General features: G+C 36.8%; 3 protein-coding genes across 4 annotated transcripts; 1 reads left to right on the top strand and 2 right to left on the bottom strand.

Moving 5' to 3' along the window:
- Positions 1-563: 563 nt before the first annotated feature.
- LOC116298567 (E3 ubiquitin-protein ligase TRIM71) lies at positions 564-3,749 on the bottom strand. Its single transcript, XM_031707082.2, has one exon. The coding sequence runs from the start codon at positions 3,470-3,472 to the stop codon at positions 1,052-1,054; it is 2,421 nt and encodes an 806-aa protein (XP_031562942.2). The 5' UTR covers positions 3,473-3,749; the 3' UTR covers positions 564-1,051.
- An 876-nt stretch (positions 3,750-4,625) lies between these two features.
- Positions 4,626-11,340, top strand: LOC116298562 (mitochondrial ribonuclease P catalytic subunit). 2 transcript variants are annotated; one of them, XM_031707074.2, is made up of 6 exons: positions 4,626-5,637; positions 6,596-6,643; positions 6,755-7,046; positions 7,279-7,418; positions 8,202-8,227; positions 8,863-8,969. In XM_031707074.2, coding segments are annotated over exons 1-5 (1,287 nt in total). In that variant the 5' UTR covers positions 4,626-4,831; the 3' UTR covers positions 8,203-8,227; positions 8,863-8,969. The 2 variants fall into 2 exon arrangements, with proteins under 2 accessions (XP_031562934.2, XP_031562933.2); XM_031707073.2 differs by having other exon boundaries at positions 4,637-5,637; positions 8,035-8,227; positions 8,863-11,340.
- On the bottom strand, positions 9,725-23,060 carry LOC116298563 (uncharacterized). Its single transcript, XM_031707075.2, has 10 exons — positions 22,481-23,060; positions 21,099-21,197; positions 16,529-16,556; positions 15,752-15,841; positions 15,018-15,168; positions 13,823-13,980; positions 12,731-12,949; positions 12,305-12,501; positions 11,623-11,662; positions 9,725-10,784 (listed from the first exon to the last, which is right to left on the bottom strand). The coding sequence occupies exons 1-10, from the start codon at positions 22,604-22,606 to the stop codon at positions 10,708-10,710; spliced, it is 1,185 nt and encodes a 394-aa protein (XP_031562935.2). The 5' UTR covers positions 22,607-23,060; the 3' UTR covers positions 9,725-10,707.
- Between the last annotated feature and the right edge of the window lie 275 nt (positions 23,061-23,335).

The raw sequence follows: 23,335 nt of genomic DNA, 5'->3' as shown, positions 1-23,335 counted from the left end.
AAAAGCCCTTTGATATACAAAAGGCAAGAGTTATTTTTATTTCGCTTTGCCTTGCTAAGCTCACCACACAAAACTATGATAACTTACAACAACCAATCGAAATGCGACCTCATGTTTATATCCTTCCCGCAAAGGTTTTTCTCAACCAGATTGTTGTTTATCTTAGTTGAAAATTAAGCTGTAATTCTTGTAAACAAGAACCAAATTGTGTAGTATTTTATGACACATAGTCTGAAATGAGAAAAAAAAAAAATTTCCCAATTCCTAGTCTATATGTTCGTCGTATGTGGTTGAAAAAATAGCTTCTTGAATGATACATAAATTACCGCACTGAGTGTACGCTAATATTTGTGGTTTGAGAATGATTTATAAAATATTTATAATTTATAATTACGCGCGCGCTCCAATTGGTTGGTTGAAAACGCGTGTGCGCAGAACTTATAAACATCGTTATCTATTCTATATTAGCCTCGTTTGCTTTTTGTTTAGTTTAAATCGAATAATCAATCACAACAAACTGACTGATTGTCCGCCCACCTATACATTAGGAGACATAGACTACATTAAAACATGTCAGCGCTTTTCAATCTCGACGTAAAATCTTTTATGAAAGAACAATATAAAACGGCGTCTAATGGCTATATGCGGTGATATAAACACATTAGACGTTGCACGACTCTTGCTAATGTGTTTATATCTGTTTAATTAAGAGCAAGGTCAAGATAACCGAGACCTGCGATTTGTAGGGGAGGGGTGACTTGTTAGCCGGTATTCACCACCCCTTGAAAGTAAAATGTTATAATTTGCCCTCAAATATCTCCAAAATTAAGTGGCAAGTCGCAGAAATGAATGTAGTCTGATTACATGTGTACTTAACAATAAATTTGTGTATAGGAATAAACACTTTATATGGATACCCAATTAAAACATCGAGAATTTCAACAGCCTACCACGATAATCAATAAAGTCGATCCCCTATTTTGGACCAGTCATGACCGTGCCCCTTATAGAGCCCCTAATCACAGACATTCCATAGAATATATTAGTATTTTTACAAAGACTGGTCTTTGGGAAAATAAAATACTTTGACACAGTTATTAGAGGTATCAGCCACGGCTACCCGACCCTCGGGTGTATAATCAATCCCCGAGGGTGAGTTCAGTTGTCCATCACCACTCTGTTTCCCGCCAAACTTACACACGTACCGGAAGTGGTGGTTAAACACCTGGACGCGATTGGTCCGATCTGATATGAAGACGTAACCGGAAGCGTCGATCGCAATGCCTTTTGGGTACTGGAACTCTCCGTTCCCAGTCCCAGGCCTTCCGAATTTCCCGATGTATTTCCCGCTCATGTCGAATATCTGGACTCGGTGATTACAGGTATCCGTGACATAGATTTCGCCATCTTGGTTGACGGCTATAAAAGAGGGAGTGTTGAATTCCCCATTCCTGGTTCCTAGGCAACCGAACTCTTGTAAGAAAGATCCTCTTTCGTTGAAAATAGCAACTCTGTGGTTTGATTGGTCTGCGACAAGAATCTGTCCTTCTTCATCAACTGTTACTCCTAATGGCCCTTTGAGCTCTCCTCCTTTGTCACACTTAGGTCCAAAGTGCTTTAACAAGACACCGTCTACATTGAATATTTGCACTCTGTTGTTCATTTGATCAGAAACGACAATGTTTCCTCTCTGATCCACGCAAATGCCCGCGGGCGACTGGAATTTTCCCGGTTCGTTTCCATGGCTACCAAATTCGTGAAGTATTCCGCCCCTGCCATCAAAGAGCTGTATCCTATGGTTACCAGTGTCGGCTACAACGATTGATCCATTACTACGCACTGTTACGTCAGTAGGGCCATCGGTTTCTCCGAGTCCTGTGCCCTTGTTTCCAAACCGTAGACATACCGGAGTATTCTTACTACCGTAGCTCATATGGCCTTTTTTGACGTGGACGGCGTAAGGGCTTCCCTCCACGTGATCTCCTTGCGCTTGGATTGAGATCTCGTGTTCGCCGCGTATCTTGGGTGTATAGCTGACGCGGGCTATTCCATCGCTAAGCTGGTTTATATCGCACGATAGCAGAACTCCATCAGGCGTTTCGATGCGGATATCCAAATCCTGCAACGATACCTCATCATTCATTGCAAGAGTGAATGTAGAAGCCTTGCCGACTGCAGCTTCGAACAACCCCTCTCCTAGAATACGAACTTTAAAGAATGTCGCTCCATTCTCGACGCTGCCAGCGGTGTTTATGATTTCGAACAGCATATCCTCTTGCGCGACGTATTCGATCTCAGGCCCTTCTACTGGTTGAATTTCAATGCCATCGGAGTTGAGTTGACTTAGTCGTTCAACTGCATAATCACTTGCTACAGTAACGTGCAGTGAGTCGTCCTCGTTGAGCAAGCGCTGAGTGAATGTGCACGCACTTTCTAGACTCTCCACTCTACGCATTAATCGTTCTTTTTGCTCGCTCAATAGAGTAGTCTTGTACTCACGTAATGCGTCAAGATCATCGAGTAGTTGAAACTCACGCTCACGAAGCGCACGCACGTAACGTAGCGTTGAGCTCTGGATTTCTTCTGCTATAGCATCCACGTGTCTCGGGATATCGCGTGCTGCGTGTTCAATCTCTAGCAGTGTCCTGCGCATGAAGGGAAGTCGAACTCGAGCCTCGCCGAGAAGCGCAGCCATCGTTTCCTTGCGAGTCTCGCTCGTTTCCTTCAGCGGTTCGAAGTCATGCGATACTTTGTCGTGCTCTTGAACCGTACATTCACGGCAAATGAACCTGCGACATGTATTGCAAAAATATGCTAATTCCTCTTGCTGATGGTTTTTACATTTGGTCAAGTCCTGGAACGTGTTATTTCTTTGTTCTTCTGTAGGAATTGGCCTGCTTTGGCTTGCCAATAACGTTATACAATGATCTCGAGTGAGCCTGACTCGACGATGAGCGCTCGTACATTTCTCGCACAGAAACTCAGCACATTGAACGCATACTCCAGTTGCATGCGACGCATCATCACAATTCGCACAAATCACAATCGGCTTTTCTTTTTCTTCCAGCGCATCCATCTCCGCTAGCGTTTGAAGAAGTATAAAATTCGTTGGCAGGTTTTCAACGAGTTTTGGGATATCATTTTGCGTTGAACAAGTTGGACAAGCGATTTCTAGCCTATTTTCTCCCTCTGACAATTTCACCAAACTATCAATACAACTCTGACAAAAGCTATGAAGACACGGTAAAAGTTTAGGTCGGTTGTATCTCTGGTTGCACACACTACACGTAACTCCAGGAAGCTGAGAAGCCTTATTTCTTTTCGTGCCAACATTCGTCGCTCGTTCACTATTCAATTTTCCTGACGAACTCCAGCGTCGAATTTGAGTAATATCATCAAAATAATCTTCAACCGAAAGACTTTCCAGCGTTTTCCATCGCTTGATAATCCCCGAATCCATCTCGAAACCCATTTGCTATTTTATATATATTTTTCTCCTTAAGGTATGTTGCTCGCTTCAATATTCATAAGCGTCAGTCAGTCGTTCGGAGCTACACTTGTTTTGTTGAACAATCCACAATTTCTCACGAAATTTCGCCTGTTGTATAATTTCCCCAACCAAATGAACAGCGCTTTCTTGAACGGATTTCCAAAATTGTTGTCTTCGATTTTCTATTTTTACTTGAAGAATAGTAAAGCTGTTAGATCACCCGACTTATTTAGCTTGGACTGTAGTCACAATGCTGAAGCTTAGCCTATTGAAAGACAAAGATTATGAATATTTCATTACCTGACGTAGAGTCTATTTTTATCCACCTCTCCTTTTCTGTTACTCACAACACGAACGGTAACCTGAGAAGTCTATATCACGATCTATTAGCCGATAGGAGGCTTATTTTTATCTCTATCACTATATTTTAAGCTCTTTTGCGAGGGATTATAAAGCAATATTTGGAATTTGAAACTTCCTTTTTATAAACTCATCAAAATATATTCAAATTTGTGGTATCTAACCACGTACTTTCCTAAGCTTTCCTCGCGTTAGGTGTGGGTGAGAAAAGAATTAGGTAAGAAAAATCCAACATATTTATTACGAATCCAAAATAATTTCACAACCCCAAAATAAATAACATCGCGAGCCCATTTTTTGGATGTTTTGGTCCAATAGGTTTTTTTGTATTTTTTGACATTATTTACTTTAGCAAGTCACGGGTTGGCCACTCTGGCTTCTATAATGAATTTGCCAAGTATTTTAATATTCATAGAGCTATTATCTTTATGTAGCCATAGGCAGGTGGTATATTGATTTGCGTTACTTATAGGACTCACAATACACCATACAATATGTACACATCGCTACTAATAGGGGGAGGGGTAAACTATTCTCGTTGTCGACCAAGAGAAACGTGGGCTCTGGGTCCTAGGTTGAATATGAAGCTATCTTAGTACCTTTGTACAAAATTTCAGCGTGCAGCTTGCAACTAGCGAATTCGCATGTTTGTGAAAATAGCAGTAGATGCTATTATAATCGAAGGGTGCTCTAATTCATATGAATAGTTAGCTGTGGGGGGAGGGCTTGGGATGACTGTGTACAAGCCATAGTAACGCTTGTACTCTCGCGACCAGGTTGTACAAATCCATGTTCTTTGTATGTAGACAAGAAGGATCCTTATTAGAAGAAACGTTGAATGAAAAGCTTTTAATTTCATCTTATTATTTAGAACATTGCTAGCTTGAACTTATCCCTACTCGGTGGGGGTAGACTGACTGATAAGACCATAGGTAGCCCAAGTCATACTTGTGGAGGTCTAGTTTTACGTGTTTATCAAAGATGGCGGCTGGTGGAGCTTTTCATCGTTCTTGCAGACTAGGCTTTTTAATTCGACTCATATCCCGTTATCGCCCTCAAGGATTTTATTTTATCAAGGCTAAAACTAATAGATTAAATCTGAGTTCATTATTTATTCGTAATTTATGTGGAGTGATAGTAAAAAGTAGAGGTGAAGCGACCACGAGTTCAAGCGAGTCAAAGAAGACAAGCCGAGAGTCTGCAATCAAAAAATCGAAATATCTTTGGAAAATACGAAAACTATGCGAGAACAACGACCTCAGCAGTGCCAGACAACTTCTAGAGAGCTTTTTAGAGAATTATTGGTCCAATGAAAGCTTAACAAGGACGTTTAACTGTCTGTTGTATCACGCAGTTCGGGAGCAAAACCACGACATCGTTGACTATGTCTTGCATAAAATGAACAAGTGTAAAATTCAGAGAGATGGAGCTACTTATTATATTCTAACGCTGTATTTTTCAGAAAATGGATTGTTAGACCAGGGTGTTGTGTTGTTAAGAGAAATGCAAGGAGCTGGTGTTGGAAGAACTTTACGGAATTATACACCAATAGTTATTTCTGCTGCAAGAGCTGGAAGGCTGGAAATTGCGTTTAAATTGTATGAAGAAATGAGGGAAGAAAAGTTGTCAAGCCTTTGCTGCTATCCAGCTCTTATAAGTGGAGTTGTGAAGAGTAGGAATAGAGAAATGTGGGATGATAGAGTATTGGAAATATTACAGAATGTCAAAACTGATAGACTACAACTGAATATTAAAACATTAGAGACTGTTGCTGAATGGTTCAGAGGGTGAGAGGTATTTGTTTTTATAGTGCTTCCTCTTCAAAACTGCCAAAATTATGCATACAATTTGCCGTCATGACAAATGACAAGATTAGATGAATGTAAATGACATGTCAAAAAGCACAATGTTTTCAAGGGTACATCAGGGCATGTGCCTATGAAATGCCTTGATTGACATGCCACTAAAACATCAAAATCATCACAATGAGGGTTTTGTAAGAATTATACAGTATTGAGGGGAAGCACTGTGTAACATAATGCAATTAAAGGATTATATACACCTAACTGAAAAAACGTCGGGTTCAAAAAAAGGTTATATCATCAAAGTTAAGACCAAAGGGGAGCATGGGAAGACAAACAATTACGCTAATTTCATGCGTATTGCACATTTTATGCATCATGGGTTTGGCATGTTGTTGATCTAGGTTGACTGACTTTGCTCTACTGTGCATTTTTACATGTCTATGCAAATATGATAGCTTCGATGATATGACCTTCTCGAACCCGACTACATTTTTTTCAATTAGGTGTATGCCTTCTTGTCTATTTTAGACCACTTGTGTCATTCTTGAAAATAAGATTCTTCGTTTGAATTGCATCCATATTTGTGTGCAGTTATCATGCATGATCTACTCAAAGGAATGACAGTAGACAATGAGCAATAGCACTATGAGTGCGTGCATGACAACATAATTATTCTAAGCTTCCATAGTCTTATTTTTTCTTTCTTTCTAAGAATAGAGTTAACAAATTTCCAACGGTTTTGTGTGGAATATCCTTCTATTTGTCACAATATCAGCAAGAGTTATTCAAAATGTCATGTACCCCTGAGGCATATTTATATAATTACCACAGCTCTTGACCATTGAGAAAGCAAGAAAATTTACATTTGTGGTAAAAAGGAAGAAATACTGTTATGATTAGGTAAATAAATGACGGGAAATGTTTCGTTTATTCTTTCTAGACAAACAAGTAAGAAATGGCAAACGAGTTGGACCACAATAAACTCAAGGTAAACTAACCTCTCTGGATGTGCACTCACTAATTGAGTAACAAAAGGTGTCATACACATTCTTTGCATAATTAAATGATAAATATATTGTTATCATTCATTCCATTACAGTGGTAAATGCAAGTCATGTGGCCATACACTTGACTCTGGTAAACTAACAGAAAATGAGCATTCCATCCTTAAACAACATCTTATTCATCTCCTGTGGAAAAATCTTGAAGGGCAACATGTCAAGTGTTTTACAATGATAGGGAACTTCATTGATAAGCATTCTCCTGACAGCAAAGACAATTTACCGCATAGCTTGGATCAATATATCACTAAGACAGGACCTTATGACGTGGTCTTAGATGCACTTAATGTTGGATACTTTTGTGGAAAAGGGAACTTTGATGCTATAAAGGTTAGTAACTGAGTCTATGACTTTGTGAGATATTATTTCATACACTTTTTTGTACATTTGGTCCTCTAGTCACAGTGTAGAAATACTGCAGTATAAATATTTTTTCATACACTTTTTTATACATTCTTTCTTTTGGTCTTCTAGTCACAGTCTTGAAATACTGCTACAATCATAAATAAATTGATATAATAGATGATAATCTTATATTAGGAATTTTTTTAAAATATCACAGCTGCAAGGGATGATCAAGAACCTTCTTGATGACGGCAAGAAAGTACTAGTCGTTGGTGCTCCACCTTTGACATTATTGGACAGTACTAGTTCAGCTGATAATGGCTTTGAATGTGGCATGTTTCTAATCAAGGGAAAATGGTAAGTAAATTTTACTCTACAAACAAGTCTCGTTGTCTCAAACTTCCCCACATAAGAATAAATGTTTTGAACCCAGGTGTTGAAGTTTGTTGTGAACTGTGATCGTCTGGGTGAGTTTATTCTTGAGAAAGACTGTTGTTGGTTATGACTGAGGTTTCAATAACCTGAGAGAAAGTCATCTTCATAGTCCAGTGAGAACGAAAGAAACTTTCCCTTATCTCGAATTTGAGGTTGCTTCCCATTGACTTGGATCAGTGTAATACTAAAACTTTATCCTGGATGTATACAACCATTTTTTTTTTAATGTGTCGGCCAGAGATTTGAAAACAGAGACAGGGTAGCAAATGCATTCACACCCAAAAAACATATTTTCCTTTTACAGTATGTGGTATATGTAGCGCAACCATTGAGTCAGAAAATGGTATTTTGCATATTTTAGTCAGAAAACACAAAAGCAAAAATTCCATTTAGTCTCAGATTTCCCATTATTTTCAGATCTTAAACAGACATCGTTTTTGAAATAGGTATAATAGATGGGAATTCACAAATTTTATAATATTTAAGTTGGGTATTTTCCATCTGCAGTTTAAAATATGCTTGTGATTATTTTTCTTAGTATTCTAGATGACCTTTATATGCTGTTAGCTGCTATGCATTGTGGAATAGACACTTTATTGGTATCCAATGATATGTTTCAAGATCACCTACACAAACTACCAATCAGCATTCAGATATTATTAACTCGATGGCTTCATACTAATCAGGTGTTTTTGACCAGATCAGATGACGAGAGCAAAGTTCATTTTAAGGTTTGTTTTCAAAGATAATTTAAGAGTTTTAACTTTCATTGATATGCCAAATTCATAATTTATGTTGTATGTTGCAATTTTTAAATGTGTAGTTCCAGAAATTATCCATATCCCCCCTCTCCATGGAGGAATCTTTTTAAAGACCCCACCCCAAAAAATCCCAATTTTTTTCCATACAAACTCTGCAATTTTGTTCTTTCTATGAACCCCCCTACCCCTTGGAAATTTCAAATTCCTCTGTGGGTGGAGGGGAGTATGGATAATCTCTGGAACTATATGTTTAATTAATAATTTATTTATACCTGTGGTGATTAGCATATTATCTTAATTACTTGGACCATGCAAAGAGTCACTAAGACTTTTTTCACTTGCCAAGTTACAGTGCAATGAGCAAAAGTATCCATGACCACATTTAATGTATTTGCATACTTCTCCACACAGGATTTTGGCTACCAAACAAGCTTTTACATGCCTTATTTGGTTAAACTAGCCAGCCTCACATCAAAATGTGTTGGTTTAACATACAGAAGCGAGGGCACAAATGTGTGTAAATCCCTCATGTGATTTTAAACTCACCACAGAATTTTAACAAGCCGTATGGACCAAAGATCTGATGCAGTTATTTATATTTATAGATGCATCTGTCATATGACCCTATTGTACAGACAACAGGAAATACATGGCATCTACCTGCAGATACCGATGGAATGTGGTTGTGTGTGGGGAAGACATGACAAAGAGCTCTAATGTAGTTTAACCAAGTGCGATCAGCACTGGCCATTCACACTGCGCACGGCTAACCAAATAATTCTCAAACGTTGTTTAACTAAACTACCTTGGGGCAGTAGTTTTAAGGTTTTAGGGTTAGGGTCATACTTTTGTGTGTTGTGTTGTAAGATCGCATTTAAAGTTACATTAATTTTTTCTTGGGTCTCTTTATTGGGCAATGCATGACAACTAGGGCTTGGAAATTGTAAAACATCTGTAGAGACTAAATGTAACTTTTAAACTGTTAACCTTTCTATTGTGTGAAATATTTAAAACAAATAGAGGAATAAATAAAGGAAACTAAAGAATATTTACACAGAAGCTGTTGAAGGATAGCGTAGTGAACTTAACTAAGTGCAAGCTTAAAAAAATGATGCTGTGCACAACATTGTAGATTGAAGTAGGTCTAAATCTTGTAATTACATGGTTGCATATGGCTTTGTCCATGGCAACCTTAATACACATAATATTATATTCATGGCCTCAATATCAGATGATGTCCAGTCAGAACTGAGACTTGTCCAGTTAAAATTTTGATTTCCCGGTTATTTTGACATTAGTAAAGTTTAGCCAGAAATAAGGTATAACTACACTGTAAGCAAAAACTAATTTGGCCTGTGATCATAACTGGTGACTGATCAGCCATTATTTTAAGCCCTGCCTGATGTATTAAGATATGTTAGTAGTCTATACATACTATTGATAGTGGTCTAATACAGAATACTAGAGTAAAGTATAAGAAAGAGTTTAATCCCTGAAACAGTATTCATATATTTATAATAATTATTATTAATATTTAAAGTTACAATCATGTAAAAATAACAAATTTATGTTGACTTTATCATTGTCGATCTGGACTATCGTTGATCCTTTCCTAAGCAATCAACACTGAATATAATAAATTCATACTAGTCCATTTTCATATTAAGTACACAATGCAAACCAAACAACTAGGTATAATTCCAGAAGTCTAGGTTTTTGGCTTTCATTAATTAAATTTCCAATAGTTAGTGTTCATATTTTTTGATCAACAGAATCATGAAAATAGCTGTAAATTAATTAAATGTAATACTTAATTTTAAAACTTGAACATATATATTATCTAGTCTCAGCACTATCATGTAAGCAAGTGGTGAGCTTTAGTTTATATGCTTGTCAGGCTATCCTTATCAGCACAAATAGGTTAGTAAAAATACAATAATATCATGGAATACTTTTTATGAGCAATTGCTTCATAAGAATATAATGACCTAGTATGCTGATTCAGAAAGAGCCTAATGTTTAGGACAACGTTGAACAACTATTTCAGGAACAACTATTTCGTTGTCACACCAAAAGCCTCAAGCAACTAGCCAAGACTGCAGAGAACACCGGTACTTTTAGCTGTAATTAGTTTATTCATAGTGCATTTACATTTATCGACTTCACAAATTGCTCCAAGCAAGGCTGCCTGAGATGATAATTAGAGGAGAGCTATAGCCACTTCCATGAACCATGAATAAATCAATTATAATTAAAAGTACCAACGTTTTCTGGAGCCTTGGCTTGTTACTTGGTGTGACAATGATTTTCGAAATAGGTGTATAAGGACAACGTTACTGAATTAAGGACATAAGGTTGGGGCTGTCATCATGTTCTAACAGGCAGTGATACATGTCGTATACGACAACTCATATACATGTCCTACATGTCGTATACAACTCCTTCCAGTATTATCGTCGAGCAATACCCCTTCCACGTCCAGCAACTTTCAGTGAATAATCAAAGACTGGATTTTTAGGTGGATGTCCTGTGGTAAAAGATTAAGAACGTTCAAGTTATCACAATCTTATAGAGCACTCAGGTTTCTGCAACCTTCATATTTTCCAGACATCTGTGTTTTTGGCTTCCATCTAACAAGACCTTTATTAATTTGATAAATTAATCGCAAGGAAACAGAAGGCCATTCATCAGGAAGTTTCAGCTTATCATTGTTACTAAGTCAATGGTACCAAAACATGAAAAGAAATTGTGAAAAAAGTTTCAAGATGAAAATTAAAAAATCCAAAAAATATAAGTTTACATTCATTGATTGACCCTGAATCGAAAAACCTTTGTAATATTTAAAAAAGTTAGTCTTCAAATTTCTATTATTTTAAAAATAATTCCTTGACAGCAAACAGACTTCACCATGATAGCAAAGTGCAGTGTTTGGCAGTGAAAGAACAGCAGAAGCAGCAAGCAAGAGAGGCATGGCAAAATATGCTAATACAGAAATTGCCCCATGACTTTATACCAGTTGTTTGCAGTCAGTCAGCTGATCCAATTTTAGCAGTTGAAATAAAGTTATTATTTTGCCAACTTTACCGCTGTGTTCCTCAATTACAGACTCATTTACTCAGGGTTAGCCTCAAATCAGTGTCTAAATATTCACAAATACCAACGGTAAAGTAATCAATGCACAACTTTAACAATACAAACACTTTGAAACTTCATGGTCTTTCACTGGAATAAGTGAATATTCTCCACAAAATCCAGCCTAACCCTGAGCAACAGTGAACTCGAAACTGGAGTATTGTGGAAGGCACTCTAAGCTTGAATTTTGATTGAAGTTACAGATATCATTCTACAAAAACTATGTTATATACCTGTTTTTGAGGGTACAGTTGTCCAGCCATCATCTTCATTCTTAAATGAAAGAGAAGAAATATATGGCATTAGTAATGTTTTATTATTTTTTATTATTATACTGAAAGAGAAAAGAGTTGTGAAAAGTGAATAGACTACACATTGTTTCATGTTTCATACTCTAATGATTTGTTTGGCCCGTTATATAACATATCCGTTATAAATTTCGCATTCTGATTGGTTGGTGCATTGAGTGTGTGCATTATGAGATCACACAGCATGCGCACACACTTTTTACAGTACTTTGTCATTCGTATCCAAAATAATTTCTAATTTGTGTTTTGAAATAGAAATAAGAAACTTGCTTGCTGTGCAGTGTGTAGTTATATAAAGCACTTGGGGATTAGCAGAACACTGGAGAAGTGTTGAGAAGTACTATGCTATGCATCGTGCTTCTTCTAACACTTCTCTACTTGTGTTCTGACACACCAAGCACACACATTTTTATTAACTTATCAAGACTTTTATTTTGTTGCCTCATATTAAAAAAAAAATGCATTGCCTAAGAAACAATGCCAATGGCAAGAAACAGTGGAATACTTCCAAATAGACAATTGCATTCCTGCATTCTGATTGGCTGTAATTTCAAGGGTGTTGGATAAAAGACATCATTCTAGTCATTATAGAAGGATAGTTACTAACCTCTTGTATAGACACCTCTGCCATAGCTTGGTTGAGTTCTTGGTGAGACTGTTGCATCACAGGAGGCTGTTGTCGTACAGGGCCAGCTTGTTGGTAACCAGCCTCTCTTAACATTAGCTTTTCATGTGTCTCTCTCATTCGTTGCTTCTCTTTAGCTGTAAGCTTGGCATTAGCCCTATTTGGGTTGGGCGCTGCACCTGGATGTCAGATTAAATAAAGTTCAAAATCAAAATTGTCTTTATTCTATGATGGGGTAACACAGTTTATTAGCCAGTGGTTGATTTTTTGCAAAGGGAGAAACTTGTAAACCAGAGAACCCTTAAAAAACCCTCAAAGCAAGGGAGAGAACCAATCTTGACTCCCCTATAAAGGGTCTATATTGATGACAGATGACGACAGTGGTCATTGCAGATAATAAAAACTTACCAAACTTAATGTCTAATCCCAGGAATGCTACCATGGCTGCATTTTGTTTTGCATCTTTCTTGGTTTTGCAGTATTTATTGGTAGAAAAGACATCTGTTTGAATGATAACCTTGTAACCAAACCCACCACTCACACCTGGTGCTTCTTTGTATGTAGGAGGGTTGATTTTGTTTTGTTGGCAGTGGATGTTGAGTCTGCTGACAAAGTCAACAAAGCCTCCTGTTGAAGATAAAGAAATACAATAGCTGTACAGTAAGTAAAATGAATGAATGAAATTACAATTCTTTTCACTGCTACATGCTAATAGAAACAACAGTCGCGCCAGGGAAATTGGGCAATACACTTTTGTCAAATAAATATTGTTCGGTACCTCTACATTAACTGATTAGCGGCAGTGTATTGCCTTATTTCCCTGTTACGACTGTTGTCTCGATTTCAATCAGCGCATACTGTAGCAGTGAAAAGAGTGTAAAGAACAAGAGAATGAATTATCTATCAATAAAATTAGGAATGAATGAACAAACAATAAATAAATAAATAAAAAAGTAAAATATGAATAAATAAATGCATAAATTGCAGTCTGTTTCATGTTTTTCTGACCTAACCCTCTCCAGACATCTGGTGTTTGGCTTAATTACACTTATCAAATTTACAGCAGGCTGATCACAAGCAATACAAATATTCACTGCAACTTGACAGCCATTTTCCTATGGGAAATAGACTGTTGAGTCTCAGGAATATTTATTGTTGACAACAGGAATGCACTTGGGCCATTGCAAATTTGATCGATGGAAGTTAAAACACCAGATCTCTGGAGTCAGTTGGGTTGCAGAAACGCAGAAAGGGCTGTGAATAAATGAATGAATGAATGGATGGATGGATGGATGGATGAATAAACTTGGTAATGCAGTATTACTAATATTAGCATGACCTTCTTGTGGTGAAGATCATTTTTTAATGAAATTAATAAATTCACTTGGCCCCAGTCCCTTCCTCAATCCCTAAAAGGTAAATGTTTTGACAGACTTAAATGACCTAGCAACGGCTACAGACAAAGCATCTTGGAATAGCAAAATATATATATAGCTTTACCTTCTTCTTTGCCACTCATTAATGGGTATTTCTTTACGATGGCATCAATCTTCTCTTGATCTGTCATCTGGGGACCCTCCTCCTCATCATTTCCTTCAGCTCTTTTTTGTTGTCGTTTTAAAGCTCGCTTGTAATTCTTTCTCTGTGCTGGTGTCATGCTATAACATAAACAAGACAAATCAGGGATCCAGGAATTTGTTCAGGTAGGGGTGCAGCGCACATAGTTAACCCAGGCAGGGGTGCACCCCTCAGAATCAAAAAACACATAATTATGTATTGGTTAAATCTTTGAAGTAGGGGCACAAAGTCGAACCAGGGAGGGGTGCACACCTCCTGTACCCCTCACCTGGATCCGCCACTGCAAATCTTTTCTTAAATGTTGTTCCAAGGACAGAGATCACAGGTTTCCTTTAGTGACTACAGTTATTTTGACTTACATTTACATTTTATGCTCCTCAAATTATTGAAGTCATTTTTGAGATTTGAAAGGTGTTTCCGGCATGTTTGTTTTTTGAGAAAATTTTTAGGCAATGTTGAATCTTGTTGAATCATGTTGATTCAAGTCAAGGAATCAAAGAGGAACCCAGAGATGAAAGCCAAACCATTACCACTAGTTACTCTGGGAATACATTAGGGGTGCATAATGCTGTAGGTTTTATATCTTGTACCCCAATGAATCCCACATTCCTATGCACCAGGAAGTTGTTAACATTACAGCTGTAGGTAGATTCAATATCAAGACCGAAACATTTTAAACAAATCAGAAAAACCAGTAATAGCACATTGTCTTAAATAGTTATTATGGCCGATTACCAAAACCCTGGGGGGGGGGGGGGGGTACTCCCCTATATTCGCTATACTCGGGTACGTGCCACCAAACAGGGTATGGTTTTCAGTGATTCTACTCTGGAACAGGGTATATAAAATCGCGCTTACTCTGGGACAGGGTACATGAAATCACGTTCTCTCCTCTCTAGAACAGGGTATCCATTTTCGCAATACCGGAACAGGTTGTGATTTTCAGCAATCTTGCTCTGGAACAGGGTATGAATTTCAGTGATTTTACTCTGGAACATGGTCAATGTTCAGTGGGCTCAGCGGCACATCCCTACCCTAAATCCCTAAATGGACAAGAGTACCCCCCCCCCCCCCGGGACCAAAACTTCTACATTCATTATCAGTCTTATCAACTTACTCAGCCAGGTTAACATTAGCAGGAGTACTCAATGATCCATGCAGCTCTTCTTGTGCTTCACTTAACATCTGTACAACTGCATAACTATCCACCCGTTCGGAATTATGAAAACCACTTGCCTTTGAGGGAACAAAATGTTCGCTGACAGGCTCTAGAAGACAAGAAAAAGGTGTTATGTTTTCAATTTTTTAAATCATCATTTTACCATTACCATATTATGACTCATTTAAGCTCCATCCCTAATTGCTGCCTCCCCTTGAATAAGTGCCACTTTTATCCATACTAAAAAGCATTGGTATTTTGTTATTTTTATAAGTTTGTATTAACTTTGCAACTGTCACCTCACATGTTGATTTTTTTTGAGGGAGAAAACCCTTAAGGAAAGGGAAAGAGCAACTTATCAAGCAAACTAAGTATTGACATGTAGCATTTAAATACATTCATACATATATACATACTCCTACATATATTATTATTTGCATATTTGATATGGTTTTATTATACTCTTCTAATAAATAACTACTATTAGCATTCTTATGATTAATAAAGCACTTGTACTGAGCTAGAAGCTTAGAGACATAGTAAAGTTTTCTTCATCATCATCATCATCATTATTATTACTATTATACACCCATCAAACCTGAGAAACTATCAAACTATCCCTACAACCACAAAACTGCACATCCCAACATCTATGCAACAGCTAGAGTACAATGAGCATAGCCATATCTTACCACTATCCCAGTCTTCAGATGCTTCTATAATCCCTTGTGTTGGAGGTGGGGTTAAAGGTCGGTTTGATGATCTAGGAACATATGCTGGTGCTAAAAGACAAGAACACTTGATATCAAACTTGTAAAGTCATAGGGCGGTTAAATAATCTATTCCAAGACAGATTTAAATGGAATGTTTTACTGTTGATGTTAGGGGGATTTCATTTATTAGCGCATAAAGGGGGGCTCGGCAAAATCATAAAATCGTGGGGTTATGTTATTTTGAGAAAGCGGTAAGGGGAATTATCACATATATAGGAGAGTTGAGAACTATTACAGGGTTGTGAAAAGGGGTTGTTTAATTGTTGCCTCCACCATAGAGGAGGGTTGGGTTGTGTTTATAAGGCTTTACATGTGATTTTGCCAACCCTCTGCCCCCACCCCATGTTCTAATAAAAGCCCCCTTAGTTGCAACACAGTAAACTCAAGCTTGGTTTTGTTAAACATACAGAGTAAAAATGACTGTTATTTTTTAATCAAGGGAGGTAAAGCAGAAGTACACTCATTTTTCATCTTGGGGTCTCAGGTTTGATTATCTGAACTCAATATCACAAGTGGGTAAGGCGTTTGATCTCTCCCTTGAGGGTTTTTGACCAGGTTTTCTGGTTTTCCTCCCTCAACAAAAAAAAAGCTAAATTTCAATTCAATCTGAGATCCACCAATAAAATTAGAAGGTAAATACCCAGTATGGTACCCTCAGTATCTACATATGTAGCATATCTTCTCATTAAAACTTACTCGGGTCTATATCCTGTCGAATGACTCCCTAAAACACAAATAATATTCATGTTCAATGCATAAGGTTAGATTTCATATTATATATGTAATGACATGCATAAGCGGTAGTATTTCCAACATGACAGGCTAGTAAGCACTTTAAGAGGCTGTCTCTGTAAGAACCTCATAACCATTTTGGTTGAAAAAACAGATTTCTTTCAAACTTTGTGTGTGAGTGTGCCCTTCCAAGGTTATTTCCAAAACACATGTTGTTTTGTGTCTCGGTGCTTTTTTGCAAAGTTTCAGGGGGGGTCCCCTTGGGGACCAAATTACTCATTTTGACTACTTCTCATTCATGAAATTTGGGCGATGTTTAAAAATTCGTAATTCTATAACAAATCATCACAACACTAAATCCTTCCATATTATAGTAGACATATATCTTATGCAAAGATGAGTAGCCTTAAAGTTAAATATGAACTTATTTATATCTAGATATTTTAATTTTACCGACCATCGATAATCGACTTTGGCCAGTTGGCTAAACTATGGCTTAGGAAAAAAAATCAAAACTCAAAAGTTAGACTTCGTAGGACTATAATATTTGAGTACTGCAGAGATAAAAGGTAGTTCTTACAGAAATTAAAATAATATTTTGCGACCAGCAGGTTTTGAGAAGTGAACAGGTCGACAAACTTTCAGTATTTTTGAGATTTAATGTATTACGTCAAAAAGGTGCAAATAGTTTTGAATGCGATTTATCTTTAAATGTATATAAATTCACTGTTTAAACTGATCTAATATATTTTAAAAACATTTTAACCACACAAATTGTAAAAAACGGTTTTAGAAAACAGCACTGGAATCGAAAGACTGATATCAAAACATGCCTTAACTGTAAGGTAAAATGCTGTATACTGTCATAAAATACAACGATAAGTTCACTCGAAATAAATAATTGTAAATTATTTGCACGATGCACAAACATCAATCGATGACCAAATCACAAGATTATTTGTTCATATTTTGCCTACAACCAAAAAGAAATCCAAATAATCCAGATAAACATGCCTTTGAAAACGAGTCATCATCTGCAGTTCGATACAACTGTCATGTTGATACATTTAGGCCCAGAAGTATCCACTTTTAGTCTTCAATTTCGTCCTCAGAGAAGTCTTTGAATATAGTAACATAATAAAACATTATTCTTGTAACTTTATCGAGGATAATAGTTTAAAAAAACTGCCTCGTTATTTTCCTGAGTTCATCTTGTAGTTACTCTTTTCTAGTAATCTATTAGTGAATGCCGCTGACCAGCAAAATAGATTCAGCTGTCACACGTGGACCACAGGAAGCCCATTCCTTGTTTATTTATTTTTATCTCGAAGCCAGAACTGCCCAATACTATATTTATGTTTTGGACAGATCTACCAACCAGAGACATTATTGTCATTAACTTAGAATTTTCCTGACCTGGCCAAGATAAGTTAATACTCTGTCAAGTCTTCTCGTGAAAGATGGTACTTTAGAAGATGACCTTGAATATCATCTGTACATTCCCGTAGTTTTACAAAATTTACCTTCCCTCTAAACTCTCCACAATTTTTATCAGCATAAAAACAAACGCTCGCTATATTAAAACTTTTACTATTTTATAGAGCACAGGTCACACGTGGACCACAGGAAGCCCATTCTTTGTTCATTTATTTTTATCTCGAAGCCAGAACTGCCCAATACTATATTTATGTTTTGGACAGATCTACCAACCAGAGACATCATTATTATTAACTTAAAGTTTTCCTGACCTGGCCAAGATAAGTTGACACTACTAATCTTCCCAGTAGACTGAGGCAGTTGTGATTTTTTAATCGCCTTCGTAGCGTCTGTTATGTTATCCAGAAGTAAATTTCAAATCGACCACGTGATGCCAATGTTGTACCACGTGGACAAGTTTTTTACACCACGTGATCAAAATTCAGTCAAGTTTCAATTACGTGGTGCAAAAAACTTTTCCTCGTGGTACAACATTGGCATCACGTGGTCGATTTGAAATGTACTTGCGGATAACATAACCGACGCTACGAAGGCGATTAAAAAATCACAACTACCTCGGCCTACTGGGAAGAGTAATATGTCAAGTCTTCTCGTGAAAGATGGTACTTTATAAAATAACTGTTATGAATGTCGCGTTCTGATTGGTTTAGAGCGCGTGCTTTATGAGAGCATATTGCACGCGCGCACACATTCCGTTGCGTGTAATTTGTTTTTTATAAAAGAAATAAAAAACTTGCTTGTTGTGCTGTGTGCAGTCAATAAAGCACTTGGCGATTGGCAAAACACTCGAGAAGTGTCGAGAAGCACTCCGCTACGCGTCGTGCTTCTACTAACACTTCTCTCGTGTTCTGCCAACCCCCGTGTGCTTTATGACAGCACACAGCACGCGCGCGCGTTTTCTATTTCTTCATTACAATTTGACCTTGAATATCATCTGTCCATTCCAGAAGTTTTACAAGATTTACCTTCCCCCTAGACTCTCCAAAATTTTTATCTGCATGAAAACAAACACTCAACATATTCAAACTTTTACTCTTCCGCATTGGTTTGACAGCTGAATCTAATTTTGCTGGTCAGCGGCATTCACTAATAGATTACTAGAAAAGAGTAACTACAAGATGAACTCAGGAAAATAACGAGGCAGTTTTTTTAAACTATTATCCTCGATAAAGTTACAAGAATAATGTTTTATTATGTTACTATATTCAAAGACTTCTCTGAGGACGAAATTGAAGACTAAAAGTGGATACTTCTGGGCCTAAATGTATCAACATGACAGTTGTATCGAACTGCAGATGATGACTCATTTTCAAAGGCATGTTTATCTGGATTATTTGGATTTCTTTTTGGTTGTAGGCAAAATATGAACAAATATACTTGTGATTTGGTCATCGATTGATGTTTGTGCATCGTGCAAATAATTTACAATTATTTATTTCGAGTGAACTTATCGTTGTATTTTATGACAGTATACAGCATTTTACCTTACAGTTAAGGCATGTTTTGATATCAGTCTTTCGATTCCAATGCTGTTTTCTAAAACCGTTTTTTACAATTTGTGTGGTTAAAATGTTTTTAAAATATATTAGATCAGTTTAAACAGTGAATTTATATACATTTAAAGATAAATCGCATTCAAAACTATTTGCACCTTTTTGACGTAATACATTAAATCTCAAAAATACTGAAAGTTTGTCGACCTGTTCACTTCTCAAAACCTGCTGGTCGCAAAATATTATTTTAATTTCTGTAAGAACTACCTTTTATCTCTGCAGTACTCAAATATTATAGTCCTACGAAGTCTAACTTTTGAGTTTTGATTTTTTTTCCTAAGCCATAGTTTAGCCAACTGGCCAAAGTCGATTATCGATGGTCGGTAAAATTAAAATATCTAGATATAAATAAGTTCATATTTAACTTTAAGGCTACTCATCTTTGCATAAGATATATGTCTATTATAATATGGAAGGATTTAGTGTTGTGATGATTTGTTATAGAATTACGAATTTTTAAACATCACCCAAATTTCATGAATGAGAAGTAGTCAAAATGAGTAATTTGGTCCCCAAGGGGACCCCCCATGAAACTTTGCAAAAAAGCGCCGAGACACAAAACAACATGTGTTTTGGAAATAACCTTGGAAGGGCACACTCACACACAAAGTTTGAAAGAAATCTGTTTTTTCAACCAAAATGGTTATGAGGTTCTTACAGAGACAGCCTCTTAATAGTTATATTCTAACCCTCCTACACCACATACATAGCATACTCTATCATGTACAGTATATAAGAGCGCAATATTAGATTTGAGCCGGAGAGTTTAAAGAAATTTTATTCACTTAACACTTATTGAACGGGAGCGAGGTTCTGGTCAATAAATGTTTTGTTTTAACCAAGTGTCAAAGAACACAAAGAAGTTATTTGATCCTTTTGATTATTTGCTTTTGGAAAACTTAAATAAAATTTTTTGGGAAATCACTTCTGGTATTTTTATTACTGGTCAGCAATACATGTATATTGTTACCCACTGAGAGCTGTTGCCAGGGCTGTTGTCAAGTTTACGTGATACCCTCTTGTCCAATCAGAGTATGAGAAAAATGGACTTTTATAGTTTGTATATAACAAGCTTTTATCAAACTTGTGTAACTCATGGGTTTTTTCTTTGCTCTAAGTATAAAGCTGTTTAACAGTTTTCTCTATTTCTGGCACTGATGCCGCTACACTGTAAAAAAATTGTGGGTGTGCAGGTAAGATCTTGAATGGTATGATTGGTACTATGGATGATATCTATTCCATGTAAGCCATGTGTCATTACTTTTCATAAACATCTGTTCATTCTTAACCAAAAATAGACCCTTTGCATTGATTTCCTAGAGGAATTTTTCTAAGGGATAAAACAATAGGCCGTCTTTTCTTCTGTTAAAGAAAATCCATTGCTTTGTCCCCCAGAACAACAATTCCTCTTGGGACTACTGGGACTCAGTGCAAGGGGTCTATATGTCTATCAACAAGTCACTATATTTTCATGTAATGAATACCTTGTCTGGGCATGTTAACGTATGAAAGTGAAGCTCTTGTCTTGGTATTTCATGGCGTGCATTGAAAGGGCATGTAACAAAGTCTTTTGCATTGTGAATCTAAAGGAAAGATTAGATTTAAAATAAGTTACGTTCTGCAACTATATTCACAATGGGAGGGATAAATGCTGTGGTAGGCCAACATGGCAATACACAAGTGCTGTCAAAAGTATCCCATGCTCAGATTTGAAAATGAGGATTTCTGGGCAAGACTTTTACATGCAATATGGGACACACATACAAAACTTTGAAAATTATGATAAAGAAGGAATACTTTGAAAGTTTCTTTAAGTTGGGGAGCACTATAATAACTTTTTGAAAAAAATATACCTGTAGCTTACTTCATATAAAATCTATTTTTTAAATGATACCGGAATGGGTTTGTTCCGGAATGAGAATGAAATTTCATATCATGTTTACATGAAAAAAATCAACATAACTAGTTCAAGCTACGATCACATTTAAATGTCTGATATGTGTGTGTTTTTCATTTCATTCTCCCCAGAGAGTGGTTTCATTCTGGAATGAGTGTTCAATCCACGTTTATGTGATACCTGCATGGAATATCGTTCCAGAATGAGCGTTTCGTTCCAGAATGAAAACCAGGATGACTCATCCCAGAATGACTCGTTCTGGAATGAAACTCATTCAGGTATCATGTAAACAGTCCCTTAGAAATTGCCTTTAACTCTATCATGGTTCCAATTGTTTCTTATTACAGTGCCCGAAAAAATGCCTCATTTTAATGTCTGCACCTGCAATATTTATGAAAGAGCTCAAGCATTTTGGAAATCGTCCATTGGTGGGGTAGGTGCATCCTTTTCCATTAGAATACACACCAAAAAGGTCAAAAGATGTGCCGCATTTTTTAATTATAAATATATAAGACCAAAACAGGAAGCCTTTTGACAAGGAATTTTCTAATCTTCAAAGTGGACTTCATACAGGTACATAAAAGGTACTTCTCTACGAGACATTAATGAGTTAATGAGATCTAATCAAACATTAATTTTTTTAAGATTACGAAAAGACAAGAAAAGATGAAACTTTCCTTCGAATTCTAAGCCCTTCGAAAAATGTATCGTAGTTTTATCACCACCGTTACGGTAATAATACTTTATTCAAAAAAATGTAGATTACATATTTTGAAAAGGAAGACATTGAGGTTAGCCCTATATAAGTCCCCTAACCGTTGCTAGAGTCAATTCAAGGAAATCCTATGCCTTTTAGTTGATTATGTTTTGCTTTTTAAGCACAAAAATATCTTTATCGTTGCAGAAGTAAATTGCAAAAGAAAGTCAAAAGCAGTTAAGCTTTAATATACTGAGTTGGTGCAAACTCACCTTTCTACACTTTGACAAATGATACGGCAATCTTTTTGCCGATATTCGATGAATTGGGTCATATGGACAAACATACAGCTCATCTGGGTCTACGGTATTAAATGAAGGCTGAGCTAAGGACACCATTTCGAAAAGAATAAAATGTAGTATAAAATTTAGCCTGTGTACATGCACGTGAAAGGAATGATTTTAAACAAACCAAAATGGCTGCCAGATGTTACTCGTACCATGTCCCCCTGCGCCGATTCATGTATCACGTGCATGATTGTACCTTTGGTGGGCTACCACCTCCCCCTCGGAGTTAATTAATCCAGTATTTCTAGACACAAATAGGTTGTTTAGCATATATGGAAACAGAAAGTACATCCATTTCTATGTTTGGGTTTTAGTTTTGAAGATATTTGAGGACAAAATTCAAGTTGACGAGTAGCTGTTTGCATGTGTAAAGCGGACACCCTCGGGACCGTCACCTCCGGCATGTCCGTCCCAACGAGAATTTTACTATGACGTCATATCAAAACAATCTATTGTTTAAACGCAAAGGTTCATGGTCGTCGGTGGGGTCAAATCAACGCAAATTTAACGAAAATTGTTCTAAAACCCGTATAAATCCACGAAGAGAAGTAGAATAGCCAGCAAACGCTTATAATATTTTTTAGTACATATTAACACATATCATATTTGAAAACCAGGCCATTTTAGATTTTAAAAACTGTTTCGCTAGGAGCAAATTTTGTTGAATTTTGTATTGGATTTGGCGATTCTATCCCCCACATAAACAAGCAGTGACGTCATAGTGAAATAGGGCAATTACGGTCATTTTTTTGCCAATATTTTCGCCGGGGATTTTGCTCC

This window comes from Actinia tenebrosa, unplaced genomic scaffold, assembly GCF_029948245.1.
Source record: "Actinia tenebrosa isolate PJP-AT-01 unplaced genomic scaffold, QUT_ActTen_1.0 PGA_scaffold2__45_contigs__length_23673736, whole genome shotgun sequence".
In the NCBI taxonomy this organism is placed as follows: domain Eukaryota; kingdom Metazoa; phylum Cnidaria; class Anthozoa; order Actiniaria; family Actiniidae; genus Actinia; species Actinia tenebrosa.
This window is presented reverse-complemented; position numbering and strand designations above follow the sequence as displayed.

Coding starts and splice junctions, on each gene's coding strand:
- LOC116298567 (XM_031707082.2), bottom strand. CDS start 3,472: ATGGGTTTCGAGATGGATTCGGGGATTATCAAGCGATGGAAAACGCTG.
- LOC116298562 (XM_031707073.2), top strand. CDS start 4,832: ATGGCGGCTGGTGGAGCTTTTCATCGTTCTTGCAGACTAGGCTTTTTA. Junction 7,419..8,034: donor TTTCTAATCAAGGGAAAATG/GTAAGTAAATTT, acceptor TATTTTTCTTAG/TATTCTAGATGACCTTTATA. Junction 8,228..8,862: donor AGAGCAAAGTTCATTTTAAG/GTTTGTTTTCAA, acceptor TTATATTTATAG/ATGCATCTGTCATATGACCC.
- LOC116298563 (XM_031707075.2), bottom strand. CDS start 22,606: ATGGTGTCCTTAGCTCAGCCTTCATTTAATACCGTAGACCCAGATGAG. Junction 15,169..15,751: donor ATCTGAAGACTGGGATAGTG/GTAAGATATGGC, acceptor CTTGTCTTCTAG/AGCCTGTCAGCGAACATTTT. Junction 13,981..15,017: donor GCTAATGTTAACCTGGCTGA/GTAAGTTGATAA, acceptor TTTATGTTATAG/CATGACACCAGCACAGAGAA.